The sequence below is a fragment of the Archocentrus centrarchus genome, chromosome 20 (genome assembly GCF_007364275.1).
Source record: "Archocentrus centrarchus isolate MPI-CPG fArcCen1 chromosome 20, fArcCen1, whole genome shotgun sequence".
Lineage (NCBI taxonomy): Eukaryota > Metazoa > Chordata > Actinopteri > Cichliformes > Cichlidae > Archocentrus > Archocentrus centrarchus.
The window spans coordinates 8,707,034-8,724,299 of NC_044365.1; the positions used below are offsets into that span (position 1 = coordinate 8,707,034).

Genomic DNA, 17,266 nt, shown 5'->3' on the forward strand with positions numbered 1-17,266 from the left:
TAATGTTTTACACATTTCAGAAATGTGTAACAGAGCTGGAACTGGATAGGGGGTGTTCTACAGCAAAAAAAAATCCAATGCATTTCTAATTTTTGCAACCTTGTGAGCCAAGTTAAAAAAAAAAGAAAACTGTTGGCATTCTCTGTCACTGATCCTTCAATGTTACAAATGTGTGTGTGTGTGTGTGTCATAAATGAAAAATGTGTATGTGAATGGGTGAACTGTTCAGTAGCTGAAAATCTTTATTAAGCAAGCATGCAGAACATTTCCCTAACTACAGCAATTGGTCTCGTCAGTCTTGAAATTTGTTGCTGGCTACGAATTGATAATGGAATATACTGTTTAAAAAGTGATGACATTCTTAATTTTCAATGTCTGATGTGTTGTCTTTGTGCTATTTTTAATTGGCAATGAAACAGCACACAAATTACACAAGTCCGCATAAGACATATTACAAAATAATGAACTTATTATAGTTTTCTGTTCCACCCAAATTTCTTTTAAAATTAAAAGCCACATTCACCCACTCATACAGAGCATAGTTCTGCATATAGCTTATCTATAAAACACACATTGGTGGCTGCATTGGGGCCAATATCGCTGATTTGCAGACTGGAAAAGCCAAGGACTGAACCACCAAACCACCAGACTATTGCTTAATAAATTGCCTGCTTTTCTTCATAAGCCATAGACACATTTCTAGTTAGTATATTTGTGCTACATGTTCTTTTCAGAAAAACAAAATCAAAAACCAAAAAAAAAACCTTAATCTGTCATCAGCTTCATCTGTCCATTAAACAGTGTGTTTTATGTTATTTAATGCCATTATCCTTCAGTAGTTTTCTAACAGTCTTCAGGTAGTCAGAGTCTGGGTAGCCATCACTGAAAGAATACACATTAGAAAGAAATAATGAGTCTTTTGCATCACTACATGCATGCATACAGTACCAGTCAAAAGTTTGGACACACTTGATTGTTACGCTGTGTAGTGATTATTATATCTTTTCATTGTGCGTGTGCGCAAATATACACACACACACACACACACACACACACACACACACACACACACACACACACACAGTGGCTTGCAAAAGTATTCATACCCCTTGAACTTTTCCATATTTTGTCACATTACAACCACAAACATATATATATATATATATATATATATATATATATATATATATATATATACATATATATATATATATATATATATATATATATATATATATATATATATATATATATATATATATGACATATAGATAGATAGATAGATAGATAGATAGATAGATAGATAGATAGATAGATAGATAGATAGATAGAAGACCAACTAAATCTTGCATTAAAATTATAAAATTCATAATGTTAGCTTAGATCTTAGTATTGTTCTTTCAGCATTTTAATTTTAGGCACTGACAAATACCGCATCTCTATATATATTTAAGTCTCTCACATCCTTTCAGACATCATTTAGTCCATTCAGACCTTCAAAAGTGGTATTATGTAAAACTACAGAAATGTGTATGTATATATATTTTTAAACAACATTGCGTATTTTAAGTCAAGACTAGTGTAAAATACTCACACTGTGGTTCCTCCTTCCGGCTGCGTTTTTAGAGGAATTGAAGCTGTCGTGATCACATCCTCACCATCTTTATTTGTGGCTATTCTAAACAGGAGCCCCTGGTTGAAGGCTTTCTCCACCAGAATGAGAACCTTCCTGCCCTCATGGTTGTCAGGCAGGTAAGCATTGAGCTGTCTCCCTGCATAATGTTGGCCTGGGTGAGGGTGCTTTTCCTATAGGAAGATAGGTTTTGATCAAAACCTAGACAATTATTCAATAACCCATGTGCTTAAGCCTAACCACACTTTACTTCAAGTCACCATGGTTTTAGAATGTACAGTCCAGTAATAACTGAATATTCATGACCAGTCTGCTACCATCATTTTGTCAGTCATTCTCACAATTGCTGCTTGTATCTCCAAATCTGCACACTTTGTTGCTCTGCCTTGCGCTTTAGAGACTGTTCAGTTGCTGGTTGATCACACCTTCTGCCTTCTTTGAATACCCCAGGACACTGTCTCCAACCAGGGCCCCAATTCACATCCTGTGTCTCAAAGGAGTTCTGTTCCATTCTGCCCAAGTTAGTCTATCATCTAATTTCCATCCCCAGTCTAATGGGCAAGCTGAGCAAACCAAGCAGGAGTTGGAATTGGTTCTTCCATAGTCCATAGTCTCTTACAACCAATCCACCTTGAGCGCACTTGGATTGAGTACTCCCAAAGCACCATGACCGCCTCCAACAGTTGCCGTTTTCCTATCGAGGCATCCCTGGGCTACTATCCACCACTTTCCCCTACATATTAAGGTGAGATTTCTGTTCCAACTGTGCAGCATTATGCATTGCTGTCACTGGGTTTAGAAGGCAACCCGAGCTGCCCTTTTGAAGACCAAGAAACAGAATAAGTATTTGGTAAACTGCTGTCGGACTCCAGCCCTGAATTACTTGCCAGGTCAGAAGGTTTGGTTGTCCCGTCTTTCAACCCCCCCCCTTCCTCTACTCTGGCCCTTCAGTCCTACACACCTGGAGTTAATGAACTCACTTGTGGGTAACACTGGTCAACAAAAAAACCTTTTTGTCTGCTACCTGAGGAAAAACAACTGATCATTACTAATTTGGGCATGCTGATTCCAAATATGCAAACAGAATTTATCTGGCACATCAGGATGTTGAGTTAAGTAGCTATGCCAATAAATGCCAATCGCCAAACTTGACCTCAATGGTTTTATTACTAAAGTACACCATGAACATACAACTGGTGAAAAAAAGACACAAATGAGGAGCCAGGATAGCTCAGGGCATGAGCAGGCAACCATGTATGCTGCTTGGCTGTGCGGCTGGCATAGTTTCGAGTCCCGGCCTGTCGCCATTTGTCACGTGTCTTCCCCCGTTTCTACCTGCTTTCCTGTTTGTCTCCACTGGAAACTATCAAATAGTGAGAGCCAACTTGGTGTTGGCTCTCACTATTGTATCACTTCCTGTTCCTGTTTCGGAGCACAGTTGTGTTTTGCTGTCTGTTAGCTGTTAAATCTGTATAGCTCAATCTATCTGAATAACAACATATTTTAGTGTAATCTTCACCTACTTTATCTAGCACACGCTTTGCTGAATCACCGGTATTTGCATTACTCACTTTATTTGTTTTTAGAAATTCGCTAGCTTAGCTAAGAGCTAAGCTAGCGAATTTAGCTAAGAGCTAAGCTAGTAGATTAACTCTTAGTCGACTCACTACCAACATGGCTTCTTCTCCTGTCTCTCCTGCACTTTCCTGCTCTGGGTGTCACATGTTTAGTTACTCCTCGGCCTCCTTTAGCAGTAGCGGTATTTGTAATAAATGTAGTCTGTTTGTAGCTCTCAAGGCCAGCCTTTCTGAATTGGAGACTCGGCTCCGCACCCCGGAAAATTCTATGGCTAGCCAGGCCCCTGTAGTGGGTGCGGACCATGGTAGCTTAGCCGCCGTTAGCTCCCCCCCAGCAGATCCCGAGCAACAGGGAAAACAGGCCGGCTGGGTGACTGTGAGGAGGAAGCGTGGTCCTAAGCAGAAGCCCCGGGTACACCACCAACCTGTTCACGTCTAACCATTTTTCTCCACTTGGCGACACACCCGCCGAGGAACAAACTCTGGTTATTGGCGACTCTGTTTTGAGAAACATGAAGCTAGAGACACCAGCAACCATAGTCAAATGTCTTCCAGGGGCCAGAGCGGGCGACATTCATGGAAATTTGAAACTCTCCCCAATCAGACCAGGAGCGACATGTTTAACCGCATGTTCTCCTTGAATTGCTGTCCGTCTGAGTAGTATCCAAAAAACAACATGGGCTTCATAGATAATTGGCAAAGTTTCTGGGGAAAACCTGGTCTTGTTAGGAGAGATGGCATCCATCCCACTTTGGATGGAGCAGCTCTCATTTCTAGAGATCTGACTAAATTTATTAACCCTCCTAAAACCTGACTACCCAGGGTTGAGACCAGGAAGCAGAGTTGCAGTCTTACACGCCTCTCTGCAGCTTCTCTCCTCCTGCCATCCCCCCAAAACCCCATCCCCATAGAGTCGGTGCCTGCTCCCAGACCACCAAACACCAAAGCTAAAATCAGCAAAAAGCTATTTAAGCATAAAAATTCAAAAACAATAAATAATACAGCTTCATCAACTGCACCAAAAAATAAAACAATGAAATGTGGATTATTAAATATTAGGTCTCTCTCTTCCAAGTCCCTATTAGTAAATGACTTAATAATTGATTAACATATTGATTTATTCTGCCTTACAGAAACCTGGTTACAGCAGGATTAATATGTTAGTTTAAATGAATCAACACCCCTGAGTCACAGTAACTGTCAGAATGCTGGAAGTACAGGTTGAGGAGGAGGAGTAGCTGCAATCTTCAATTCCAGCTTATTAATTAATCAAAGACCCAGACAAAGTTTTCATTCTTTTGAAAGGCCGACTCTTAGTCTTGTACACCCTAATTGGGAAAATCAAAAACCTGTTTTATTTGTTACTGTCTATCGTCCACCTGGTCCTTACTCAGAGTTTCTTTCTGATTTCTCAGACTTTTTATCTGATTTAGTGTTCAGTTTAGATAAAATAATTATAGTGGGTGATTTTAACATCCATGTAGATGCTGAGAATGACAGCCTCAACACTGCATTTAATCTATTGTTAGATTCAATTGGCTTCTCTCAAAATGTAAAGGAGCCCACCCACCACTGTAATCATATTCTGGATCTTGTCCTGGCATATGGCATAGAAACTGAAGATTTAACAGTATTCCCTGAAAGCCCCCTCCTGTCTGATCATTTCTTAGTAACATTTACATTTACTTTAATGGATTACACAGCAATGGGGAATACGTTTTATTACAGTAGAGTGCTGTAACTAAGTTTAAGGATCTAATACCTAAACTCTGCTCCCAGTGAGGTCGATTATCTCGTCAATAGTTTTACATTCTCACTGCGTACGACTTTGGATACTGTGGCTCCTCTGAAAAGGAAAGCTTCAAATCAGAAGTGCCTGACTCCGTGGTATAATTCGCAAACGCACAGCTTAAAGCAGATAACATATAAGCTGGAGAGGGAATGGCGTCTCACTAAATTAGAAGATGCGCATTTAGCCTGGAAAAAGAGTTTGTTGCTCTATAAAAAAGCCCTCCGTAAAGCTAGGACATCTTACTACTCATCATTAATTGAAGAAAATAAGAACAACCTCAGGTTTCTTTTCAGCACTGTAGCCAGGCTGACAAAGAGTCAGAGCTCTGTAGAGCTGAGTATTCCTTTCACTTTAACTAGTAGTGACTTCATGAATTTCTTTACAAATAAAATTTTAGACATTAGAGAAAAAATTATTCATAACCATCTCAAAGATGTATCTTCATGTTTGGCTGCTTTCAGCACTGCTGGTATTTGTTTAGACTCTTTTGCTCCAGTTGATCTTTCAGAGTTAACTTCAATAGTTACTTCCTCCAAACCAGCAACATGTTTATTAGATTCCATTCCTACTAGACTGTTCAAAGAAGTCTTTCTAATTATTGATGCTTCGATCTTAAAAATGATCAATCTGTCTTTATTAGTTGGCTATGTACCACAGACCTTCAATGTGGCTGTAATTAAACCGCTACTTAAAAAGCCATCACTTGACCCAACTGTCTTAGTAGTTGTAAAACAGCTAACTGATCATCTGCAGAGGAACGGTTTATTTGAAGAGTTTCAGTCAGGTTTCCGAATTCATCACAGTACAGAAACAGCATTAGTGAAGATAACAAATGATCTTCTTAGAGCCTCTGACAGTGGACTCATCTCTGTTCTTGTTCTGTTGGACCTCAGTGCAGCTTTTGATACTGTTGACCATAACATTTTATTACAGAGATTAGAGCTTGCTATAGGTATTAAAGGTACTGCACTGCAGTGGTTTGAATCATATTTTCCTAATGACTCTAATTTGTTCATGTAAATGGGGAGTCTTCTTCAGACACTAAGGTTAATTATGGAGTTCCACAGGGTTCTGTGCTAGAACCAATTCTATTTACATTATACATGCTTCACTTAGGCAATATTATTAGAAAGCATTGCATCAATTTTCATTGTTATGCAGATGATACTCAGCTTTACCTATCAATGAAGCCAGATGACGCACATCAATTAGTTAAACTGCAGGAATGTCTTAAAGACATTAAGGCCTGGATGTCCTCTAATTTCCTGCTTCTAAATTCAGATAATACTGAAATGTTAATACAACATTAACAAAGCAATTTTCCCCATATATTGATGTTTGGATTTTTTTTGTTTTCATAAATGAAGTGTACAAAATCATCACTCAAGAACAAATGTAAACTTTTTTTCTTAAATAAACAAGCTGTATAAATTTAAATTTAAATTTGCTTTAAATGTTTTATAGCAAATTGCTTTTTTTCTAAGTAAAATATGTTATGTGTCATGTGACAGTATAACAAAATACTGTGGGGAGGGGAGGAGCAAAGTGTGCCTGCTCTGTCCTGACAGGAGCAGCACTTAAATAGTCAGCCTGCTTCTTTGATGAAACCGCAGCACTGCATACAGGAGAGAAACTGAATCTAAAGTTTTGATCTCATTATACTGATGTTGAGCAATACCAATGCCAAAGTAGGTATTGATATTATCAATATTAGGATCGATCTGCCCACCACTAGTACTAATGGCGGAGAAACAGCTTACTTATTATTTTTCAGCCTAGCACTAACGCTAATACTAATTACTAAGCTAATGCTAAGCACTAAATGCCGCTTCCACTTGTTAACTGCGTGACGGGGCCTACAATGTTACTGGAAACCACCTCTGAAGCCTAGGCAGTAATCACAGTCTTTGTGGACATGTAGTTACATTTCTCGAGATGCATGTTAAGTTAGGTTCAGGGAGGATTTTCAGTTATGTACAAAGGACCAATGCAGAACTCTAAATCAGGCCTTATTAGATTGATAGAGTGATAATTTTTGCATATAATCCAGAAGGGTTATACTTATATCATGCATTTAATGTGTCCCAGAGTGCCGTTTCATTGCATACACAACAAAAATATAATCTAGATTTTTTATTCATCAGCTGCTAAAAGCATTTCCTACATTTGAATATCAGCCACCATGTTGTGAGCATAAACTATCATGTTTTTAATGCAACAACAGGAAGTGACATCTTGCTGGGAACTGTAGTTTTTATTCTTGAAGGCCTTTCATAGCTCCACTGGTGCTGAAAACTAATGTTTGATTATGGCTTTCTGAATACAAGTAGGCCTGCACCTATCAATTATTTTAGTAATCAAATTTTATATTTATTATTCTCACAATAATCAAGTAATTGGATAAGAAATCATTTTTCATTTTAATAATTCATCAGCATATTTTAATTTCCATAGTGCAGATGTTTCTCTGTGTGAAACAAACAGCGGTGGATGGAGCAGCTACAAAGTTCTCTTTTCTTCATGTTGCTGATCAGGTGGTTGATGAAGGACCTCCAGCTGTTTCAAAGTAAATGTTTTAAGGTGGTTACAACAACAAGAGCTCCTTTCACTCCACTTGAGCTCACCGTTGCTACCGAGGTGCCGGTGCTCGTGCCGGTACTGGTGCTGGTTTAAATGAACCGGAGAAACACTTAAGAACGTGCTTCGTGAACTGCTCCTTTACATATGAGTGTGGGAGAACAGGCTCCCCTTTCTTGTGCTGCAAACACACTTTATGGTGCAAACCAAACTACTGCAGCATCTGTGTGCAGCACAGAGGTAAACACAGACAGATTACGAGCAAGATGACAAGTACGCACTTTGCGTCAACAAATTTGTGTCAAGGAATTTTAATTACCTTATTGAGTTACTCCAAGAATTGTTGCAGCCCTAAAACTTGCAGTAAATTTTTAGTTTGTGTATCAAAATACATGAAGTTTGGTATTTACCTTTCATGCTGGGATTTTTTTGTTGGATAGGAAGCCTGAAATTATTCTTTGATCTTCATTTTCCCTCTTACTTCTTGCGTTCACACCGGTTGTCATTTTAATTTCTGTAGCTCACGAAATCAAGCGCACACATGACCATAGTGAGATCAAACATGCACTTTGTGAATGAAACTGTCCGTGTTCTGTGGTAGATTGCAAATTGCAGTCAAGCGGCGATAATAGCAGCGACCTAGCCGGGGAGGAGTCTGCGAGGTGCGCTCCTTTGAGAGGCAGAGGAGCGCAATCTTTGTTGGATTTGAATCAGTACGTTTTGCATCCAACAAAAGCAAAGATGGTAACAAATAAATTGGACAATATTCTGGCAATTTAGTGATATTTTCACAGCTGTGGTCTTGACTGGTCTTGAAACAAACTCCAGAGTCCGCAATGTCCAAGTCCATGACAAGACCGAGACTGTCAAAAGACCAAGACCGATCTCGAGTACTACAACACTAGCTTCTACTAATCAGAAGATTGGTGGTTTGATTCCTGAATGCTCCAGTCTGCATGCCAAAGTATTGAACCCTGAGTCACTCCCAATGTATTCAGAATGTGAATGTGTGTGTGAATGTTAGATAGGAAGCTCTTAGATATAGAAAAAAGTGCTTGTATGAATATGTGTGTGAATGGGTGAATGCAAACGTATAAAGAGCTTTGAGTGCTCAAGTAGAGTAGAAAGGGTTGTCGAAGAACTTGACCACCACATCTCCGAGTGGATACTGGACTACCTCACTGACCGCCCACAGTACGTGAGGACACAGGGCTGTGTCTCTGACAGGCTGGTCTGCAGTACGGGGGCCCCACAGGGAACTGTGCTGGCACCGTTCCTCTTCACCCTCTACACTGCAGACTTCTCCATCAACTCCCCACGCTGCCATCTGAAGAAGTTCTCTGACGACTCTGCCATAGTTGGCCTCATCACAGGTGAGGATGACTCAGAGTACAGACAGTGGACTCAGGACTTTGTGGACTGGTGCCAGCGGAACCACCTCCTGATCAACGCCGCTAAAACCAAGGAGCTGGTGGTGGATTTCCGCAGGCGCAGACCCACCACACGGACACCGGTGAACATCCAGGGAGTGGACATTGAGATAGTGGACTCTTATAAGTACCTGGGTGTTCACCTAAACAATAAACTGGACTGGACTCATAACACTGATGCGCTCTACAGGAAGGGTCAGAGCAGACTCTACCTGCTGAGAAGGCTGAGGTCTTTTGGAGTGCAGGGGACACTCCTGAAGACCTTCTATGACTCTGTGGTGGCATCAGCCATCTTCTATGCAACAGTATGTTGGAGCAGCAGCTTGTCTACAGCTGAGAGGAAGAGGATAGACAAGCTCATCAGGAAAGCCAGCTCTGTCCTAGGATGTCCTCTCGACTCAGTGCAGGTGGTGGGAGACAGAAGGACTCTGACCAAAATAACATCACTGATGGACAAGGTCTCCCATCCCATGCATGAAACTGTTGCTGAGCTGGAGAGCTCCTTCAGTGACAGACTGCTGCATCCTAAATGCACAAAGGAGCGTTACCGCAGATCCTTCCTCCCAGCAGCTGTAAGACTTTATAACCATCACTGCTCCCAACAAAAACCACAATAACCTACACAATGTAGGATAATATATAATATACTGTAAATAGTCCGGCCTGTTAAGGTTCAACACACAGGCACATCATGTACATTGTATATAGTGTTATTATTAGTAGTATTAAGGTTAATCTTGTTTGTTGATTTTATATATATATATTCTTTTCTTAATAGTGTAAATTATTATATTTTTATTTATATTTATAATAACTGCGGCTGCTGTTACACCCAAATTTCCCCTCTGTGGGACAATAAAGGCTGTTTCTTCTTCTTCTTCTTCTTCTTCTTCATTTACCATTTATTTTTAAGTTGCATCATAATTTCAACATGATGTCACAAGGTTTGCACTAAAACCAGAAATTCAAAATCCCTCAATTTAAAATTGTCCTACAGCTCTGGAAAACACAAAGTTTGGGAAAATACAAACAGGAGAACTGTTTGTAACCTGGCAAAAAAAAAAAAAAAAAAATCTGTTTTATTGCTAATGATGATCTGCCCTGTTAACTGTCTGCAAAGGCAGTTTTTTTTTTGCCCTTAAAATTCCTGTAGTCATTTACCAGGGATGTGCAGTATTAATTTATCCAAAGATGTGGAGTGCTGCTATCAGAGTCCACTTTTTAATAGAAAAAAAAAAAAAAAAAAAAAAAAAAAAACAAGAGGTTGGCGGCAGGCAGTTTACTGCATTTTAAAATTATGCAGTCCACACATTATTTGAAAAGCTAGTGATATGACATCTATGTAACACCTTTTTAAAAAATCTTATTAATGTGTTTTTCTGTTTATTTATCGTCAATCTTAAGAAAACTGGGAAAGGCTTTGTGAGGTTCATGCATTTTAAGTTTCCCATAAATTTTGCTTGAGTTATTCTCTGCAGTCAGGTTGAGGGGTAGTGCATAAGCTGTTGTCACTTTGGACAATTACAAGAAACAATCTAGAAAATGTATAAAACAGATATCAGTTATTAAAAATTTCTTGATTGCATAATTTAAAAAAACATGTTCTTTTCTTTCAGTCTCCCATGGTCTTACAGTATCTATACAATAAATCAGACAAATGTAAGGTGATTAAAAAATATTATAGAGGGATGTTTGTGATGGGGTGAAAACTGTGTTCTGTGGGGGCTAGGATAGCTGTTTGCTCATTAAGTGTGAAGATCGGATTGAATGCTAATGCGCTGTCAATTCTCTCCTGTAAGCATATGAGGTTTTTGTATCTCTGAATAAATAAATAATTACTTCAGTAAAAGGTTGGACCCTTTTTTGGGGGGACATGTTTTTGTTGTTGCATTTGATCCCTTTGACAACAAAGCAGAGATTTAAGTCATAATGAATCATAATGGTGATATACTAAGATTAGTGACAGACAACTTAGTGCATTGAGTAATGCAAAAGTAAGCATGCATGACTGCGATCATTGCTGGTAATTTATGACTGTTAATTGACTTTTAATTTATTTGGAAACCGAGCACATCAGCAGCATGGAAAATTCCCTTTAGGGCCAGATCTTTGAGTATAGTCTCATTGTACATTCTGTAAAAGGACAATAAAGGCATTCTATTCTATTCTATTTACACAGAGTCATCACTCTAAATGTTTAGAACAGAACAAGACATTTTTGTCATATTTCTTTCTGTATGTGCATGTGTGGCAGAATACCAGTAGAGGCTGCTGCCTTTCATAGTTTTCTGTTTCCATCTACTGTGACTTCACTAACCTGACGAACCAGTCCACCAGTTTCTTTCTGGCAAGAATGCTGTGAACGCGCTGTGGTCTGATCGTTGTAGTTCAACTCAAAGAATATTCAGAGAATTTCTCTTTCTGTTTGAGTGATTGTTTATCACTTTCAAACCTGCATTTTCTGCTGGTTGTGCCACAGTGTTTTCTGTGCAGTATATTCTGTTTATATAATTTAAAATTATGTCATGTAGCTGTGTTTTATGAGCGTTAAAAGAAGTTTTTGACTGATGAATACTACTACTACTACTAATAATAATAATAATCTAACTGAATTCTCTGTAATTGAGCCACAACTACACAGTCCTACATTCTAAACACATATTGGTAGCATTTAGGGATTCAGTATCTGGCCCAAAGGGACTTTAGCACACAGACTGAAGGAACCAGGAGTCAACTACCAACCTTCAGACTGGTGAATGCCCTGGTCCACCTCCAGAACCCCAATTATCCCAAAAACTAGATATTGTTACATGTTACAGTAGATAGACAACATATAGTTGAGTGTGGATCCACTATAACTGCCTTTAAAGATAGATGTGATGTAGTATCAGCTAAGCTTACTGTCTGTTTTCCATCAGGGAATGAGAAGTTGAGCTCTAGGGTGCTGTCATCAGGAAATCCAGGCAGGCCTTTGTGGAGAACTGCATAGGTCATTTGGCCATCTGGTTGGCAGCCACTCAGTTCTCGGAACTTCCCATTTACCTCTTCAGTAGCTGCACAGACAGGAGATTTTTACTAGAATTATCATCTAGTAAGTAAAGAAACGTAATGGAAATCATACCAAGCATTGAAAAATAGGTGTGTGTGTGTGTGTGTGTGTGTGTGTGTGTGTGTGTGTGTGTGTGTGTGTGTGTGTGTGTGTGTGTGTGTGTGTGTGTGTGTGTGTGTGTGTGTGTGTTTTTGAAGGACCTTGCTGGACCAGTGATGGAGGACCCTGTCCATTAAGATAGCGATTACAATGAAGCTTATCGCTACTCTGGTTAGAGCCCATACTGTGAGGAAGAAAAACAGACAGGGAAACACTATAAATTGGCACTTTAGAGTAGATTGCAATGCTTGGTAGTTATTTCAATCATAAGTCAGTTTACCAATTTTGGTTAGCACTGCTGAACCTAGAAAAAAATGTTTAAAGTTTTTATTGGCCATTGAAAAAATAGTCTGTTGTCTTTTTACCCATTAAATTGTGGGTGGAAACCTTATCTTGCAAAAACATAAAGTATTCTAAATTCAACAGATTTATGAATCTCACACACAGATAATTTCACCTTAAAGCATAAAGTAAGGATAACAGTGAAGAGCATGTGCATAGTGGTCTGTGGAATGAATTTGTGAAAGGATTTGGAAGAGGATTTGAAAAGATGTACTGATATAAAGCACTACATGAATGAAGTAAGGTGTTAAATATTTATGTGGTTGGACTGCATAAAAAAACTCATTATTACTGATTACTGATTATTATTAGATACTTTAAAAAGCAATACTACTGGATAGGTACAGTTAAAGAATTATACGTCAATTCATAAAGATAATATAACAAGGGACTGTGTATTTGATAGACACATATGTATATTTCAGACTGTATAATCAGAATGAGCTAGTTAGGAGTAGGAATTCCTCCTACTCGTTTTCCAACAGGAAATTTCAGTCACGAATGATCCGGCTCTAAGAGCCGGCTCTTTGAAGTGAAAGACGGGAGCCGGCTGCCGATAGTGAGCCGTTCCATTTTTCTTTAAGTTCGTTTCCTTTTATTTATTTATTTATTTTTTGTGCGTGTGTGTGGAAGCCGCACGTGATGATGAATGGTAAATGGTAAATGGTAAATGGACTAGTTCTTATATAGCGCTTTTCTACTCAGTATGAGCACTCAAAGCGCTTATACAACACGTTTTACATTCACCCATGCACTCCCATTCATACAAGCACTTCCATGTTTACTAAGCTAAGTGCTTTTAATTAGCTAACATTCACACGCATTCATACTCCGACGGGACGGTCGGAGAGCAACTTGGGGTTAAGTATCTTGCCCAAGGATACATTGGCATGTAGCCTGGAGTAGCCAGGAATCGAACCACTGACCTTCCGATCAGTAGGTGACCTGCTCTACCTACTGAGCTACAGCCACCCCATATGAATACCATATACCATGGTATTCATATGCTACCATATGAATGGTAGCATATGATTGTCTACACTGAGAGGGAGGGGAGGGTCCACGGACATACTGCGCAGTGATGCTACTTTCCCACCGCCGAGGTTCCGGAGCCGGAGCAAGTTCCCGTGCCGATCCCAATGAACCGGCGAAACGCTTAAGAACGGGCCCGCGTTCCCACCACGTTTCTGTGAACTGCTCCTTTACGTATGAGTGTGGGCGGGTCCTCGTCTGGACACGGAAGCTGAAGCGCACAAACGTGGGAGAACACGCTCTCCTTTCTTGTGCTGCAAATACGTTTTAGGGTCCAAACCAAACTACTGCAGCATCTGTGTGCAGCACAGAGGGAAACAGACAGCGATTAGAGCAAGACGACAAGTATTCACTTTGTGTCCTTTTATCTGTGATATGAACTGATACAAAGCAGCAAGTTCAGCCTTAGAGCCCAACCTAATTCACAGCCGTGAAAATCACTTCGCTTTTCTCACGTAATACACATGTAATATGGTAGAAAACTTGATGTTGAGACGGCAGAGTCACGCCCCTCTGCCGCTTTCGGCACGGGTTCCTGGTTCCAGACCAGCTAGTTTGCGGGGCCGGAATTGAACCCATTTTTCGGCCGAGCACCGAGTGTTTCGGCGGTGGAAAACCCGCCTAAAGGTTCAATTCACGGCTCCGGCTCTGGAACCCTGTTGGTGGGAAAGAGGCTTGAGTAAACAAACACCAGAGAGGGAGGGGCTCCTGCAAAATGCGCTCAGAGAAAGGAAAGAGCCAGAGGAAGTTGCGCGTTACATAGAGGCTACACGCGGGAACGGTGAGGAAAATGATTGACGGAAAGCGTAGCAAAGACTCGACACATTTTAACCTTATAACTCCAAACATGTCGAACGAGACACAGCGTACTTAAAAAGTGCCGGCGTTTGCGGACTTCCGGTGCAAAATACCATAATAACACTACATGACTGTGAAGTGCAATTTCTGAGCTTTCAGGAACCGTTTGAATTTTTTCGATAGCACGAATGGTCGCGGAGTTACGGTGAAAAGCCAGCTGATCAAGTTCCTTTGACCAGCTGACTCTGCGGTGAGACGCTATGTCTTAATCAGCTGTTTGCGGCTTGTAAGGTCAGGAAACAGCAGCGTGGCGTTAAAGGATTATTCTGATAGACAGTGTAGACTGCAAATTTAAAATTTAATATCGAGCAGGCTCAGTGTAATTAGAAGAACTAAACAGGGCAGGTCATCAGGCAGGAGAAACCGGATCAACTCCTCAAAGTATCTTGTTTTTTCTGATTTCCAATCTTTTGTTTTATAATTTGTATTTGGAGCACTCTATTATATGTTGAGTACATAAAGAAATGTTTGATATAGGCCTAATGTATGTTTTTACATTAGTAATATATTTTACACTTTTTTTTCTTAAATTAAAATCTAAAGAGCCATTTGGGAGCCGAAAGAGCCGGCTCTTCTTTGGGAGCCGAGCCTAAAGGGCCGGCTCTCTGAAAAGAGCCGGAATTCCCATCACTAACTTGTGTAACCACCCATGGGCCCCTTGGCATTTACCTGGACTGACTGTTGCACACCTGGAGTCCATTATTATCATCAATACTGTGTATTTGATGATTGGCTATGGCTATGTTTCTCTGCAAGATTGCCCTGTCCACTATGGTATTAAATTGGCCTCCTAGTTTGTTGTTTGCATTCCTCAGTGTCTTGTTTTGTAAATATTCTCTCATGTGTGCTTCCTAGGTTTTCGCATGGTTTACTGCTGTCCATATCAAGACACTTACCTGCAATTTCATTTGGAACATGAGCTGCAGCCAGATCTTCACTGTGCAACGATCCAGGCCTGAGTCTGCGCATATCAGTACTTAACTGGAATTCACCTGCCTGCCTACACTCCACAGCTAAGTCCACACCAATCACAAAACTCAGCCTGCATGCCTAGAGACCCTTCCTCAGCCATTCCCTATCACCTCTCCAGTAAGCATGATCCAGTAACAATCTGAGTCTTTGCATCTGCATCCTCCTTGACAGTCATTGCTAATAGTCTTTCATCTTTCAGATTGTACCAGATCACTGCCTGAGTTTTCCACTGCCTTTTTTCTATTAAACCTGTTCCCTGTAGTTTCATTTGTGTAAATAAACATTTTAAGGTTTATGTCAGTTGTTTGAGTCTGTTTTCTGGGTGAATACCAAATTATGACATTCTTCTTATTATAATTCATAGAAAATTCAGTTCAAATTTATTTATATAGCACCAAATCACAACAACACTGTGCCTGAAGGTGCTTTATATTGTAAGACCTTACAATATAAAGCACCTTCAGGCACAGTGATTACAGAGAAAACTCCAGCAATCAGATGATTCCCATTTGGCAACAGTTGGAATAAAAAAAAACTCCTTTTTAACAGAAAGAAACCCCGAGCAGAACCTGTGTTGGGGGGAGACACGGCAAACTCTTCAAAATGAAATATAATAAAATATAATGAAATGAAATAAAACTCAAACTATATAAAACCAGAATGTTCATCTTTATGTGTCAAATATCAAACAGCCTACTTTGCTTACAAACTAAGTACAAAGATTCAGTTATCGCAAATTACAAAGATCACTGGTGACTTGTCATTTTATTGGCTTTAAAAAGACTATATTGACTAGATAGCTGTATCTTGACTAGGGCAGGTGACTGTTGAGTGCTGAAGTAGCTATGTTTAGCTAATTGTAATGTCACTAGAATAGAAAGTCAGAAAATGTCTACAAAACAACACACAATAGTGGCTGACTATACACAGGCTAAGAACTTGAAATTCCACTGATTAAAGTAAATGTTTATCCGTTGATGTGTGCTACTGATACTCTTCTTATTACCTGCTGAGCGGCTCTTATTCTCCACACAGTAGTCCAATTATCTCAATTTCCCCTGACTTTGCTGTGTAGTCCTGGAACTCCAGTTAGTTACTTAGTTAGTTAGCTCAAGATGATATGTGAAATAGACTGAGAGTAAGACAGAAAAAGAGGATAAAGAGATGGGTGTGTCCAGTTAATGGGTTGTGGTTTAGGGCTGAATGATCAGTTCAACTGGTAGGGCAGGTTTGGTAATCACTGTAGTATGTGTGCACACATGCATGTGTGTGTGTAGCAGAAGAAACTAAGAAAAAGAAAAGTTTCACAGTAGTTTTATGTATGATCAAAAGAATAACAATTTTGTTGTACTATATTTTAAATCTTGATGCGTTTCAGTGAATACAACCCTAATTCCAAAAATATTGTGATGCAAATAAAGAAATGTAAATAAATGTAAATAAAGAAAAAAAGCAATGATTATACAATTTTATCCCTCTGGGGTCTAAGGTAAAATTGGCCGTTTTTGACTATTTTTGATTTTAGCTTTATATTTCACCTTAAAAACTGTTTACTTTGTTTAGTATCATTATCAAATATGACAACAATTGTTAGGAAAAAACCTGGCATAAATTATCATATGTCTGGTTTTACTTGACCTACAAAACGATTTAAAACTGGTATATAGTTTGAAGTCCACACTTTTGAAACAAGTTAAAACAGAGCTTTAGCGAGGCAATGTCTAGCTGTTACATTACCAGTGATGTCATTTGAATGCATTGGCACATCTGTCAACTCCAGAGAGGTTAAGAAAAATATTAGCTCACTTTGATTGGGACAGGGCCCTGTTGTGTAGCATCCCCTCATTATTTTACAACACTACATAATCATCTGGGAACTGAGCTGACAAATTGACTTCTGGGAGA

At 39.5% G+C, this 17,266-nt stretch overlaps 1 protein-coding gene across 1 annotated transcript; it reads right to left on the minus strand.

Annotated features, from left to right (window-relative positions):
* Window positions 1–334: 334 nt before the first annotated feature.
* On the minus strand, window positions 335–16,505 carry dtx3la (deltex E3 ubiquitin ligase 3L a). The gene is made up of 5 exons (XM_030757095.1): window positions 16,368–16,505; window positions 12,259–12,341; window positions 11,911–12,062; window positions 1,595–1,806; window positions 335–882 (listed from the first exon to the last, which is right to left on the minus strand). Exons 2-5 carry the CDS (start codon window positions 12,338–12,340, stop codon window positions 813–815), a joined length of 516 nt encoding a protein of 171 aa, XP_030612955.1. The 5' UTR covers window position 12,341; window positions 16,368–16,505; the 3' UTR covers window positions 335–812.
* Between the last annotated feature and the right edge of the window lie 761 nt (window positions 16,506–17,266).

Excerpts from the sequence above, each read along its gene's own strand:
- dtx3la (XM_030757095.1), bottom strand. The coding sequence starts at position 12,340 with ATGGGCTCTAACCAGAGTAGCGATAAGCTTCATTGTAATCGCTATCTT. Across the intron at positions 1,807-11,910 it reads TCCCTGATGGAAAACAGACA|GAAAAGCACCCTCACCCAGG; the intron begins GTAAGCTTAGCT and ends ATCTTCCTATAG. Across the intron at positions 883-1,594 it reads CCGGAAGGAGGAACCACAGT|TGATGGCTACCCAGACTCTG; the intron begins GTGAGTATTTTA and ends GTATTCTTTCAG.